At 29.1% G+C, this 15,111-nt stretch overlaps 3 protein-coding genes across 4 annotated transcripts; 2 read left to right on the top strand and 1 right to left on the bottom strand.

The window, feature by feature from the left end:
• Positions 1-601: 601 nt before the first annotated feature.
• LOC126858334 (protein SGT1 homolog) lies at positions 602-3,031 on the top strand. Its single transcript, XM_050608584.1, has 5 exons — positions 602-832; positions 915-1,025; positions 1,379-1,580; positions 2,085-2,284; positions 2,713-3,031. The coding sequence occupies exons 1-5, from the start codon at positions 791-793 to the stop codon at positions 2,818-2,820; spliced, it is 663 nt and encodes a 220-aa protein (XP_050464541.1). The 5' UTR covers positions 602-790; the 3' UTR covers positions 2,821-3,031.
• Positions 2,830-5,482, bottom strand: LOC126858329 (uncharacterized). Its single transcript, XM_050608577.1, has 2 exons — positions 4,850-5,482; positions 2,830-4,340 (listed from the first exon to the last, which is right to left on the bottom strand). The coding sequence occupies exons 1-2, from the start codon at positions 5,015-5,017 to the stop codon at positions 3,531-3,533; spliced, it is 978 nt and encodes a 325-aa protein (XP_050464534.1). The 5' UTR covers positions 5,018-5,482; the 3' UTR covers positions 2,830-3,530.
• A 1,564-nt stretch (positions 5,483-7,046) lies between these two features.
• On the top strand, positions 7,047-10,909 carry LOC126858306 (S1 RNA-binding domain-containing protein 1). Of its 2 annotated transcripts, none has more exons than XM_050608532.1 (3): positions 7,047-7,232; positions 7,657-9,561; positions 9,798-10,909. In XM_050608532.1, the coding sequence occupies exons 2-3, from the start codon at positions 7,675-7,677 to the stop codon at positions 10,566-10,568; spliced, it is 2,658 nt and encodes an 885-aa protein (XP_050464489.1). In that variant the 5' UTR covers positions 7,047-7,232; positions 7,657-7,674; the 3' UTR covers positions 10,569-10,909. The 2 variants fall into 2 exon arrangements, with proteins under 2 accessions (XP_050464489.1, XP_050464491.1); XM_050608534.1 differs by having other exon boundaries at positions 7,727-9,561; positions 9,798-10,908.
• Positions 10,910-15,111: the final 4,202 nt, after the last annotated feature.

Genomic DNA, 15,111 nt, shown 5'->3' with positions numbered 1-15,111 from the left:
ATTTAGGATGCGTTCGCTTTGGTCGCTCATGCGCTTTAGCACTCGCGCTTATAAGTGCTATTTTCGATAATTTCCTTTGGGTTTCGAGCATTTACGAAACGGAAACAACGAAATCATTTAGCTTGGCATATACGCAATCGTGAACATAAAAATGGAGGATAAAGAAAAGATAATTTGTAATATATTTGCACAAGCATTAGTTTTATTAGATTTTTTCGATAATGATAAAGAATATCACAATTTTCACAATAAAAAATTAGAAGATTACTATATACTTTTTGTCCGTTGTTTCAGTAAAAAAACGAATATCTCTATTACAATTTTGTAAAAGTTATACCTGCTTATAACAATGAAGAACACTTTAAGTACATTTGACATTTGACACTTTAAGTATATTTATATATAATTTTTATTTTAATAACTTTTATTAGTTTTAACATTTAGCGGGCATTTCAACATTCGACGTTGATTTATTGGTTCTACAAGTAAGAACCAATCATGTTCAATTGCTACCAAACTAAGGTTGCGTTCCGTTTCACGCAGAGAGCGCATAGATCGCTTGGAAATCTATAATATATGTTACGTGAACTACAGATTTTCAGGCGATCTATGCGCTCATGGCAATCCAACTAGCGACTCATAGAACGGGCCTTAAGTGACAGGGCGACAGTTACATTGTTTTGCAGCATCTTTCGGTTACTTGACAATAGGAAGATTCTAGAAAGATAAAAATCTTACATTTTATCTTATATTACTTTGTTTCATAAAGAGAGTGAATGATGAGGATATAATGGCTGCTGACAACGTTATCACCAAAATGGAAAATAATGGAGTAAGTTTATACACACAAATATAACGTAGTATGAACATATAATCTCGAAATATCTAGATACAATAGTGTTCAATTTTCGTAGATGCCCGTTCCAAAAATAAAACATGATTGGTATCAAACAGAGACCCACGTTATTGTGACAATACTTGCGAAAAATACGGAAAATGTGAAAGTTGCATATGAAGAAAACACAGTATGTATTTAAAAGCTTATTTATCTACTAAAATATCAAAAGTTAATTTATTTATTAAAATAAACAAAAAGTATCTTGTACAAAGGCATTACAAATCATCTTACAATGATTTTGTGTGTGATATAATATTTTTGCATTATTTTCTACACAAAGCTTTATTCAGATATCCTTTGATAATAATACTCGAAATATTTAGATATCTAGATATTGACAGTTGTAATTTGAATTGTCCATGATTTCTATATTATAGATTATTGTATATGTGATATCAAAAAACTGAAATTTTTTATGATTTAAATGAAGATTTATGAGATATTTATTTAAATTGCTTGTTTTCACAAATTATTTTTCAGCTAAGTGTGTCTGCAAAGTTACCGTCTGGTAATGAATATAGTTTAGAATTAGATTTGGCTCACCCAATAGTAGTCAAACAATGTACACACAAAGTATGGCCATCTAAAATAGAAATTAAACTGAAAAAACAGGATGATCTTAGGTGGATGACATTAGAGGGAAATCCAGTTGAACAGAATAAAGTAAAACCTATACCAAATGGTAAATTATCTAAATCTTTCATTATTTCATAGAGAAATGTATCTGTGATATAAAATATAAATATATCAAATATTAAATTTTATGAGAAGACAATATCTGCTAATAGGCAACATTTGACAAATATATATTCAATATAATTTTGAATTTTATTAAGTACTTTATATTAATATTAATATTTATAATCTGATAATGCAATAAAACCTCAAACTTTTATGATATATCATGAATATATCTTCCATGATACTAAAATAATTAATATTAAAGGCAATTGTGAAAATATAATAGCATCATAATTACAAAAATGTCATATAAGATTAATATATTAGTAGTATTATAAGATTAATATATATTAATATATATATATATATATATATATATATATATATATATATATAAAACACAATTTCTAAAACTTTATTCCATTATAAAAAATTAATATATATTTGATTAAAAAATAATAGATAATGGATAACATTTTTCTAAAACTTGCATGTATTATTTAAGAAATACTCCAAGCTAGCCAACAAACATCTAAATACCCAAGTTCCTGTAAAGTATACAGAGATTGGGATAAAGTAGAAAAAGAAATAGAAAAACAAGAGGCAGCTGAACAACCAGAAGGTGATGCAGCGATAAATGCTCTGTTCCAACAAATATATGGTAAAGGATCTGATGAAGTAAGACGTGCGATGAACAAGTCCTTTGTAAGTAAAATATTCATATTTAATAAATTAAATAGTAACAAGAGAGATATTGTAGTTTGTTTATAATGCTATACATTGCAGATTTTTTGTAAATTTTGTTGATAACATGTATTTAAAAAAATTTATCTTTTCTACCTAATATAAATCTTTAGTACATATAATTTTGCATAAATGAAATCAATTCTATTTATTTATCGCTATTCTTAATTATTTTTATACAATAAATGTTGTTATGTTGTGTTAAGAATCATTTATTACATACAGTGAAGTTTTTAATTTTTCATTCCAAATCTTAAAAATGACATTTGATTAAAATTAGCTTATCATATAAATACATATGCATATAAATTTTCAATACTTTTGTTAATATAAATTTATTATGATAACCTGTCATAAGAATATATTAACAAAAAAAATTTTTAATTTAGTTAGAATCTGGCGGCACTGTTTTGAGCACTAATTGGGAAGAAGTAGGACATGGAACAGTTGAAAGAAAACCGCCAGATGGGATGGAATGGAAATCTTGGGATTCATAATTTGACAAATTTTTAAATATCAGTTTTTCAGTGTTTTATGTATGCAATAATTGCATTCTCTCTCAATTATATATAAAGACATACATAAGTAAATATATCATACATATGATTACTCAATATAAGATATATATTATTAAGAAAGTAGGCAACATTGTGTGATACTTCATACTTTGTAATATTTCTTTCTATATGATGATTCAATAATACAATAGTGATTCAATAATACAATAAACTAATTTCCGTGTTAAAAATTTATTTTGTATGATTATAAAATATGTAAAATCATTAACACATTTACTTATGCCATGATCTTTATATCATGTTTAACAGATTATATCTATAATTTACAATTATAATTACAATGTTGTGTATTACAGTATTTTAGAAAAAATTAATGATCATAAATCAATGATCAGAAAATATATTCAAGTATGGATTATGCAAAATATGAAGCATTTTGTGTAGCAAATGTAGAACAAATAGCTCTTTTCTTATCTTATAAAAAAAATTCATATTTCAGCATATATTGAATATTAATATTTTTGTTCTATATTTCTTATTTTCAAGTTTTATGATACATACTATATATCTCTCTACCCTTTACAAACCCTTTTTAATAAAAAGTATACATCATATACACTAGAAAATAAGATTTATATAAATTTAATTGCATTGTTGAATAGTTGGATATTTTTGATAAGTATTATTTATTATTTGTAAAAGATATATGACCCGCATACATAAATACCTTTCTTAATATAATTTACTCCTGAAATTAACAAATATGCTGAATACTTTGCAGAAGCCATGATAATATTAGATGAATTATTGTTGTTCTCTTTTTCTTTGATATTGTTATTTGTGTATTGTTCAGAAAATTTGGTATCAAATGATAGCAATATTTTCTTAAGATCAGACAATTCATTTATGCTCGTTTGATGTAACGATTCATTCTTTTCTTGCACTGTCCTTATAGTATTTCTTACATCTAATATCCTTTTGTTATTAAGTATAATTGAACCAATTAACGATATAATTGCTATTATGGCAGATGTGAGGATAGATAAATATTTATATTTCTGTGCATTTATATTTTGACTGTCATGATATTCTTTAATAGCAGTAGCTAACTGTGTGAAGTTATCCCTCTCTTCTTTTTCTGATAAAGCGAGTTGATTAAGAACTTTATTTTGTTCCTGCAAACACTTATTTTCCATTATTGTTAAATGTACAAATTTGGGATCATCACGCTTTGTTTGAACTAATTCAGCATAAAGTTCTTGCAATTTATGAGTAATTTCTGTCAATTGTTTGTTCAAGATTCTTCTATTGTCTTGACATAAAAACAATTTATCTTGAAGGACAATTACTTGTTTTTTCGCTGCTTCAACAGCATTCAATCCTGTCAATTGATTGTACCATTGCCACCATTTAACAATTTTTCCTGACAATTCTTCCTGGGTTGGCTTCAATGCCTTGGCATTTAAATCTTGTATAATAATAGCTTTGTCATTAAATTTCTACAATAACATAAAAGTTAAGAATTATATATATATATATAATCTTCCTGATTATAGATTGTCATTGTTACTACAGATTGTTTAGCCTATTCAGAATTAATTCTTTCTTTAATAAAAATACACATTTCACTTTTTTTTTTATAAGATTGTAGTAATTAATAATAAAAACGTTAAAGAAATCTAAGATATGGTTGAATGATGTCAGAATCAAGAAAATAATCTTTTTCTCTCTTTATCTTTGAGACTCTTATTTTATATTGCATAATTATAATCAATTTTTATATTTACTAAAAATGAAAATGAAAAATTTCTTGAATAACTTATTAATAAATATAGCTAAAATTTTACATAAATCCATAATTCAATATATAAGAAATTGAATATTCAAAATCTATGTGCTTCTTAAAAAGATTAAATTGATTGCTATTATTCAGGATATGCTTACTCTATTAATGTAGAAAAAACGGCGAAATGAGATTAAAAATTTTGAATAACTATTTAATGCTTACTTTTGCAATGATATTATATTTCTTGGCTGCGACGTTTTGTGCATTGGAAAACTTGTTCTGCGCTTTCTCTGTAGCATTTCCGGCAATTTCCTTTGCATGATGAAACACCGCATATTTTTTCATTTGTTTATTTATTAGGTTAATCACTTGTCGATAGCGTTCTATCATTTTATAAACTAAAGAAAACTCAAGTAAATGAAATGATGGAATCGCGCATACCGACGTGTCTTCTTCTACTTAATAACCGCTATCGATCTAAATGATCAGATAATTCTGTCCAACAACAGGTCAAATGAGTTCAATAACGGTGGGGGCGCCAAAAAAAACAATCTGAAAGGAGGCACTCGATAATATAAATACATTAGGATGTTACGGCGCTCGAAAATAACACAAAAATAGAAAAACAATAATAATTAGTAGGTGACAATAGAAAGTACGTCCGCACATGAATAATAGCAAGATGGCGCCCCATACCGACATGTGCCGTGTGCCGACGTATGAAGAGAGCTAACCTAACCTAACCCCAATTCTAATCAAAAAATGTAACTATTCGATCGAAGGCATGTTAAAAATCTTATAAAAAAAAATTCTACATCTAACTTAACGTGATTTAATCTGTGCTCATAAATATCATTGAGATAATAAATTAAAAATCTTATATCGAAAATTGTATATAATGGTTTAATGAATATTAATCCAATTAATTTATTGAAATATTTGGAATTTTATTTTCATGTTAAAGAATTATTGCGATTGAAGTTGCTGTTTTCGAGAATCGCAATAATGTTCAAATCACAGATTTTATACGAAAGACGTGGTGACGAATCGCTCTGTATTTTTCGCAACTTTTATCATCTAAAATGAAATTCGCATCGCGATAAATTATTGAAAATTCTTCACGAAGTGCTCATCGTATTATAATCGTTCTGTAAAGTTAATATGCGTCAATGCTGCGATTATAAATTTGATATTTGCCTCTATTTGAGATGTCGATTGAAATCGTCCAATTGATCAACGGTTATCGTCAGGGGTATGTTATTTTGTAATTAGCAGTAAATAATTATTATCATAATAATTTAGTAAATTTCTTGGAAATTTGTCTTATTTTAATATTATTCTCTTAATTATTATTATATATATTATCATCTCAAACAGTATATAGGAAGATCAAAAGAAATCTTAAAGATGTTTGAAGGACGATAAAAAACCTTTTAAGTCGTTTTTTAGACTTTTTTTAAGGACATGTGCTATTATTTTAATTATTTCTAATATTAAAATATCACGAATTTTATTTATGCATTAAAAAATGGATTTATATGTTTTAATTACATTTTCTGTTTTTATATATTTTTTTTCTTTTTTGCTTTTTGTCCTTCATGTAATTTTTCCCTAGAGGCGGAAACGTGAAAATTTTCCCGCCATTTATTTATTTCTAGAGAAAAGTTACTGAATGCAAGAAATGTAACTAAAACACAGTTGGCAGAAAGGTGTCACTTCGATACTATCGAGAAGCGATATTGTGATTCTCGAATTTTGAAAGTCACGAAGTACATCGTGATCGATCGGAAAATGCATTCGTATGTCGCTGCATATTTTTCGTGATTATTTTTGTCTAAAAAAGTGAATTTTGTACGCGAAAAGTTGTCGTGAGTGTTCTGTAAAGTGTTTATTGTAACGTTGTATAATATCATTATTATAATATCGTTAATTCGACATGATCCGTCTCTGTGTGTTGGAATCAACGGACTTTTCTTTTTTCACATCGTTATTTTCTGATTTTCTCACTGGAATAATACAGTGGAACTGCATTTGACGTATGATCATCATCAAGTATGTACACATTATTTTTTATAATTAATTGCGCGACGATAATATTATTTTTGCTTGTAAGGAATCTTTATGTTCCTCTTTATGTGTGCGTATATACATATATGTGAACATATATACGTACATACATGTGTACATTTGTACGAAATTATTAATTTTTTATCTGGAAATATATATACGCATAAAATATATTTCGCAGAATCACTTGTTGCTCTATTATATAATTATTCTAATTATTATAATTAATATATTAAATAAAAAAGACTGTAATTTGTCAAGATGCTTAAATGATCTGCGAACCGCCTCTGTTTATCGCAAAACTGTTCAGAATGACGAGTCTTATATATAGATAATAATATTTTATCGATTTCATTACATCAAAGAAAAGATTGAGAAATGTCGCGACAAATGTAAGATGGCAGAACTGTCCATGAATTTTTGAAGTTAAATAGTGTTTACAATCTTCGTCAAAGCTATACTGTTTGAACGTTAGGTTATGATTGTCATCGATGTGAAGTTCATCTTTACATTACTGTTTGAATTTGCATCTATTTAGGTAATCCATTCAATTATTACAATTAAATATTGCTTAAATCTATTTTTTTAAGTTAACTTAAATTTTTTTATCATATAAAAGATGTTTATTTTTATAAAAATATAAAATGAAATTTTATAATCAAATTGCTGGGAAAGATGTACCGTTATTTATCTACACACATACACACACACACACACACATATATATATATATATATATATATATATACATACATCTTCTTTATTAGTTATTTAATATTTGAAATAATAAAAAAATGTTTTGCCCTTAATAGCTGAGCATTGTAGTATAAAAAATTTTTAGTTGAAATGCATTTACATTTATTATACAATTTATAAAAAAAAAAACATCTGTATACATGATATTGGTAGCATCATCCAAATCACAAATCTACTTTTATAGAGAAAACTAATTTATTTAACAGACACAAAAAAACTTTAAAATGAAGAGACTCTTACGAAGCAACCGTAATCAGCCAATAATTGAATTATCAGATTCAGATGATGAGGATAAAAACTTTCAACTATTAACAATATCAAAATTTGAAGATAAAGACTATATAATGGAAGATAGTAAAACAAAAAAGAAAATTATAGAGAATAATAAGGAGTCAACAAAGAAGAAGATAAAGAAAAGTACACAGGATAAAGTTGTTAAATCTAGAAAAAGAAAAAGTCAAGAAGGAAATTTAGAAACATTTAGTAACAAAAAGCCAAAACTAGAAGAATCATCATTAGATGATTATTCAAATGCAGAAAAATTGCAACAAAATCAGAAAGATTTTATCAAAACTGATATAAAGCAAGATATCAAAATTAAAGAAAAATTTAATTCCAACTTTTTAGAATGTATGGAATGGACAATTGTTGATTACGTAAGTGAGACTAATAAAATAGATAAATACATTGTGAATAATGTAGTAAAGCTTTTTGAAGAGGACAACACTATACCTTTTATTGCAAGATACAGAAAAAATAAGACCAGATCTATGGAAGCCGATCAGTTGAGAGCACTTAAAGACAGTTTTGAGGAAGCAAGAATTATTAAACAACGCGCTGCAACAATCTTGAAAACCATTGACAAATCGGGAAAATGGTCACCAGAAATTCACTCTATTATAACATCTGCAAAATCTCTTGCTGATTTGGAAGATATTTATTCCTTATATAAGCCAACATCAAAGCGATCTTTGGCAGAGAGAGCAAAAGAGTTAGGCCTGGAAAATATTAGCAATGCTGTTTTACACGGACAGAAAATAATTCCATTAGCATCCCTCATAAATGAGGAAAAAGAAGGCTTGCAAAATGAGCAACAAGTGAGAAATGGTATTGTACACATAATAGCAGATGTTATTACTAAGGATAAAAAGGTTTTTAATGCAGTGGCATCTTTTCGGAGAACATCTATCATTTACATACAAACGTCGCAATGTAAAGCAGCGGTAGATTCGAACAATGCAAATGCAGCAAATGAGCAAAAGTATAAATCGTATTTTAATTTTAAATCAAGTGAGAATATTATTAAGCCATATCAAATACTGGCCATTAATCGAGCCGAATCGCAAAAGATTATCAGTGTGAAAATTATAGTTCCGGATACTTTTGAACATTCGTTCAAAGAGTATTGTTTATCACAATACACGTATCAGCTGACAGGAAATATAACAAAGTTGCATCGGGATTTAATTAGCGATAGTATTGATTACGCTTACAAGAAAGTGATTAAACCTCAAGTGATACGTCGAATACGGAGTGGAATGAAGGAAAGAGCGGAAAAAGCATCTATACAGGTATTTGCGACTAATGTTAAACAATTGTTGCTCACTCCTCCTGTACGAGGTAAGATTATTCTTGGCATAGATCCGGGTTATTATCACGGATGTAAACTTGCTGTTATATCGGAACACGGTAACGTTCTCGAGACAACTGTGATACATCCTCACAAGAATAACTCTTCATTTTCCATTGCGGCTAATACTTTGGCGAAATTAGTGAACAAGTATAAATGCACGGTATTAGCTCTAGGAAACGCTACAGCATGCAGAGAAACTGAACTTTTTTTAACAAAGATGATTCAATCAAAGATGTTTGGTTCATTAGACGTGACGTACACCATCGTTGATGAAGCTGGAGCATCGATTTACAGTTGTAATGCTGAAGCGAAATCAGAATTCCCGGATCTCGATCCAAATCTAGTGTCAGCTATCTCGATAGCCAGACGCTTGCAGGATCCACTTGCGGAACTAGTTAAAATAGAACCAAAACATTTAGGAGTCGGGATGTATCAGCATGATCTTCCTGAAAAGCAATTGATGACTGCGTTGGATGAAGTTAGTATAAAAATTTGCTATTTGATAATAATTACATATTGAGATATGAAAAGAATTTTGAATATTATATATATATTTGCTATTAGACAAAATTAAAGCATAATTTTTAAGAACAATTTTTTTTGTAGAGATGCGAAATTGATCTTTTTTTAGTGATAATTTAAAAGAGATTTGAATAAATAATGGTGCAATAGGTCATTATATATTATATTTTTACTAAAAAAAAATTATTGCAGGTTATCACAGAGGTTGTGAGTTTTGTAGGAGTTGATGTGAATACAGCATCCCAGTGCCTTCTGCGAAGAATAGCCGGTCTCACAAATTCTAGAGCTGCAAACATCATAGAATGGCGAATTAAACATGGACCATTCAGAAACAGGGAACAATTGTTAGACGTGAAGGGTATCGGCAAGAAAACGTTTGAACAGTGCACGGGATTCATAAGAATTCGACCGGAAACAGCAATGATTAGCAAAACCACAACAAAAGAGAGTAAAATATCGAAGAATGATCTTAATCTCTTGGATCAAACGTGGATCCATCCGGAATCGTATGCGATAGCGAATAAATTCCTAAAACACTGCCAATGCAAGTTGGACGATCTTGGTACTCCGGCATTTATCGAACGAATAAATTTACACGCGAAAGTAGGATGTGCTAAATTAGCTGCGCAATTTGATACTGATGAGACGACTATGGAAATTATAATTAAAGCTTTGACCATGAAAAAAGACGAGGATATACGATTAAAGTCGAATTATCCGGTGTTTCGCGACAGTATGCGAAGTATCCATGATTTGAGCGTTGGTACCATATTGACTGGTGTTGTGCGAAATGTTACGCATTTTGGAACTTTTGTAGACGTGGGCGTCGAAAAGGAAGGATTGATACATGTTACACGTATGAAACATCAGACTGTGCATATAAGCCAACATGTGGAAGTAAAGGTAATCACAGTCGAAGTGGCATCTAAAAGAATCGGTCTTGAACTAATAAGGACATTATAAGTAATCGAATTAGTCTTTCCGGATTTACGATAAAGAATTTTTGCTACATTGGTGTAAAAAATGTTTATATCATGAATACAATGTTTTATTTTGCTTATATATATATATAAACTTTATATTATTTATGTGTATATGTAATTTGTATTAAAATTATAAAGAAGAAATGATAAAAACTACTATACTTTTGCACCAATATAATATCTAAGTTAATAACATTGCTTAACAAAATGTTTATAATATAATATGATAAAACGCTTATAATAACTATTATATTAGCCATGTGATATTTATATTAAGTGAAAAAAATATCACCATTGGTTGGTGATAAATATATCTTCGTAAAACTAATAATATTTATGTAACTAATAATATTTATGTTCCAGAATTAATTAAAGATACTTGACTTTATATATTAAACTAAATATAAGTGCTGTAATATAGCAATAATAAATATATATAATTTTGTATTAAAAATAGTATATATATATATATATACATATATATATAATCATATATATGTATTTTACGCACACATTTCACAATTTTATTATCTTATATTGCTATCTAATGTTATTCTTTAACTTAAATACTTAGGATTTGTGTTTATCTCTTATTCTTGTTGCATTACAACAAGCTTCTCGTGGGGATAGTTTATCCCAGAAAAATGGATTCCGCTCTCTTTATATCGCGCATCGCGACCGTCCAAAACGGGAACTCTATGCGCGGTTGCAGAGAGTTCGCAAAACGAATTCCAGTCACGTGCTAACATGCCTTTTCCCTTGTTACTAGCAAAAATACGGTCTGCAACTATCTACAAGGAAAGTGAGGGGAGGGTGTATATACCGCATTGGATGCTGCAGGAAGAAGATCGCAATTGCGACAGACTGACAATCGCGGTTAAACCTCTTATTTTTCAACCCGGATTTTCTTCTCGATGTCTTATAAAAAGATAATTATATATTAATTAATCTCAATTTCTGTTTATCGACAAATAATAAAAGTTAAAGACGCGCTATTAAAGTTTTACTTGAATATTATTATTACTTAATAAAATATAAATAAAAGGTACAATTGGACGATTCAAATCGCAAGATAGTTAAAACTCACATATAATATATTAAGATTTTTTCTATTTTTTTAACAGAGTTTGTTGAAAGCAAACTTTTATATAAAAATTTATATTTTATATATTTTTTATTTATTTGTTTAACGTAGAATCATTTTTTTTTTATTTGAATCACCAATAACAAAACATCGTCCACGGTAGAGCGTAATTGGCATGCGGTGGCGACATGACGGTTTTATTTCGTTATTGTATTCTCATACCTGATTATTCCCGAAACACGAAACACACTCCTTCGTTTCGTCTCGCCTGAAAGTTTTAGCATGCAATCTGCGAATTCTATCCCGCTATCGGGAAAGTTCAGGTGCATACCATTCCGCTCTGTCCGCTGTTGTCTCGAACCACGAATATTTTGTATGAGAAATACACCGTGTATGTAACTAAATAGCTCGCTTTAGATCGAATTTAAGAACACGTTCGTGCTTCTAAATCCGTTTTCCATATTCGCGTTATTTCCGTGATATCTCAACTAAATGTGTTAATTAATTCTTTTAAGCACGTATCAAATATAATGTATAAAAGATGAGAAAATTAAAAAAGAGTGATGCTGTAGGATATTTAAGCAGAAAGATGATTTTTCTTTTAATATAAAAATAATTTTTAGATTTTATTAAGTCAACTAATAAATCAAAGTTATGTGTGTACAATATTACAGAGATTATTTTAAATAAAATGATATACTGTTCTAAATTAAAAATGAAATGTCTTATGTGTGCATATAAAATATTTTATATTATAACTATAATATTTATAACATTTAATATTTATAAAGTTTGTACACATTCTGAAAAATAATATGAAAGATTATTTGAGGATTAACATATAATTGAGTCAAAATTAGTATTTTCATATTTTACATTTAACAAATATTCGGATTTATCGAATATTTGTTAAAATATAAAATATAAAATATAAAATATGGCAGAGTTTATGTTCTCACTCATGTGGCATTAAACAGAATCTATCAACGTCATTCATGTAATAATACATATAATTTTTATCATTCAATCGGACAGATTATAATCGAAGATTATCGCTATAGAAAAAATATAAACAATCAAACGTTTCCGTAGAGAGGATATATAATCCAGAAATATATGTATATATGCGTATGTGTGTGTGTATATATATATATATATATATATCCAACGTAGGGAAAACGAAATGTTCACTATACGAAACGAGTTGGAAAACGAGAACCATATAGGATAACATCTATTGTTCTCTCGCGATTGTATCTTGGATTCGCGTATGAATTGGATTGGTAACTCATATAAAAAATAGATTTATAATGATTTTTTATTAAAAACACGAAGAATTAAAATAAAAAGTTATCATATGTCATACTTTTTCATATTTTTAATATTTTAATAATTTCAATTTCTTTTGCAAATCTACGACTTGTATAATATATTATTTTCGGAAGACTACATAAAATATATTTTTATCAAATTCCTCATTTCTAATTTTTTTGTACTTGAAAAAACTTATGTATTTGTTTTTTAAATAAATTCTCTACGATATAATCGATTATCTCCGAGAGAGAGAGAGAGAGAGAGAGAGAGAGAGAAATCAGTTGTGAAATTGAAAATATCATTTATAAATGATAATATGATATATTTTTTGTACAAAAAAATGTTTCAGTATTGGTTCGTATATTGAATATCGAAGATCGATTTAACTTTGTACATATACCAACCTTGGCATTGAATTCTCCGGGTCTTCCGTGTGCTTTTTCCACCATATCTACCCTTTATTTTCCGGGATGCTTTTCATGCCCGTCGTTTTTCTCCCTCTTTTCATGCGTTCCATTGTTAGACTAGACGCTTTGAAACTACTTTTCACCCTCAGGGATCTGTCTATTCGCGTAACTGAGTAATAACCTCAGGTATTTTGTTGTTGCTAGGCATCGAAGAGATTTTACATCTACATTACTTCTGTGAAAAGAATATTTAAGCTTTCCATTTGTGACTGTGGCGATTTTTCATTTTTCTTAAATTTTATTGTCTGACAAATTCTGTAAATGTTCTATATTTAATATCTTTATAATTAATTTATAAATTACAGATCTCTCTGTTCAAATAAGGATCATTTGAAAATAAATAGAAAAAAAAGATTTTACAATTCTCTTGGACTCTTCTAAAGCTTAATTTCAGTCATTTGTAATTTTGGAACTATCGGTTTTCGTTAAGGAACAATCAATTTCAAATTGAACAAAAAAATCCATACACGAAAGATAACTCTATGACGTTTTATGACTTTATATTAGTTGTTCCTGTTGGAAAGTGATGACATTATGAGTAATATACGAAACTTAAGCACACTGTACAAATTGCCTTTCTCGGGTGACTTTGCCATGCCACAAGCCGCGGTTTCACAAAGCACTTTCTTCGTACCGGAGAAGCTTTTTCCGCTTGCTTTCTTTACGACCCTGCCATTCCAACAGCTTAAGTCCTTTCTTAGCCGAGTTCGCATAACGCCAACGTATAACGAGATGTAATATTTATATTACCTGGAAAAATATTTTCGTCCTGATATATATATACGACACGCCGTTGGCTTATACTGGATGATTCTAGAAACTGAGACGGGCTATAACTCTTTGCTTTTTAAAGTGAAGATGAAAGAAAATGGCAGAGAAAAATTTTAGCACGATTTAACGAGCTTTATCTTTCCACGATCCACTACTATTGCTTTCACGGATCTTGTTTTTATTGATAATATATCGTGTGTGATTTTTTTATATACATAATTTGACGTTTCTCATTCTGCATATATATAAAATTATTTTAACATATTTGACACAAATTATGCGATACAATATTATTTGATATAGACATTTTATTTTAGATTTATTTTACATTTATTATTCCACGGATTATTATTTTCGTACTCGAATAAAACGTGTCAATTCTGTTGTTGCACACTGTATTCTCGACTGCTTCATTTTCGCGCGCTAACATTATTTCCCAATGTTGGGCGAGTTTTTCAGGATGTTCCCGACGAAATCGTCGCCAGGAATACGCGCGTACCACGTCGGAGGTTACTTAATTTCAGTCGCGACTCATAGGGGTGGCTTGATTTAATTATCGTGGTTCACCACGAGCATCAAGGTGGCGGTTTCTATTCTCCCTGCGCCCCTTTGTCTCCTGTCAAAAGAGAGATAATTCCGGTAGTGGTACAGGTGCTCGTAATGATTCTCAAAAGAAGCAAAACCAATTGCTACCGAACGAAAGGGACGGGTCAACCTAGAAGGTTGAAATTGACAAACTCCAACCGGCAAACAGATATCAATCCATTTCAACGTTTCAGTTAGCATCTTAATCCTTAGTCGGACGTAATTTATATGGAAGAGATAGGGGTGGAGGGAAGACTATAGCGAACGATATGGAGATTGCGAACAATTGAAATGCGTTTGAC

The sequence above is a fragment of the Cataglyphis hispanica genome, chromosome 24 (genome assembly GCF_021464435.1).
Source record: "Cataglyphis hispanica isolate Lineage 1 chromosome 24, ULB_Chis1_1.0, whole genome shotgun sequence".
Lineage (NCBI taxonomy): Eukaryota > Metazoa > Arthropoda > Insecta > Hymenoptera > Formicidae > Cataglyphis > Cataglyphis hispanica.
This window is presented reverse-complemented; position numbering and strand designations above follow the sequence as displayed.

What these genes read in the sequence shown, in the direction of transcription:
- LOC126858334 (XM_050608584.1), top strand. Translation starts at nt 791, where the DNA reads ATGGCTGCTGACAACGTTATCACCAAAATGGAAAATAATGGA. An exon ending in CCAAAATGGAAAATAATGGA is followed by an intron (nt 833 to 914) that starts GTAAGTTTATAC and finishes CAATTTTCGTAG; the next exon opens with ATGCCCGTTCCAAAAATAAA. An exon ending in TTGCATATGAAGAAAACACA is followed by an intron (nt 1,026 to 1,378) that starts GTATGTATTTAA and finishes ATTATTTTTCAG; the next exon opens with CTAAGTGTGTCTGCAAAGTT.
- LOC126858329 (XM_050608577.1), bottom strand. Translation starts at nt 5,017, where the DNA reads ATGATAGAACGCTATCGACAAGTGATTAACCTAATAAATAAACAAATG. An exon ending in AATATAATATCATTGCAAAA is followed by an intron (nt 4,341 to 4,849) that starts GTAAGCATTAAA and finishes ATGTTATTGTAG; the next exon opens with AAATTTAATGACAAAGCTAT.
- LOC126858306 (XM_050608532.1), top strand. Translation starts at nt 7,675, where the DNA reads ATGAAGAGACTCTTACGAAGCAACCGTAATCAGCCAATAATTGAATTA. An exon ending in TGATGACTGCGTTGGATGAA is followed by an intron (nt 9,562 to 9,797) that starts GTTAGTATAAAA and finishes AAATTATTGCAG; the next exon opens with GTTATCACAGAGGTTGTGAG.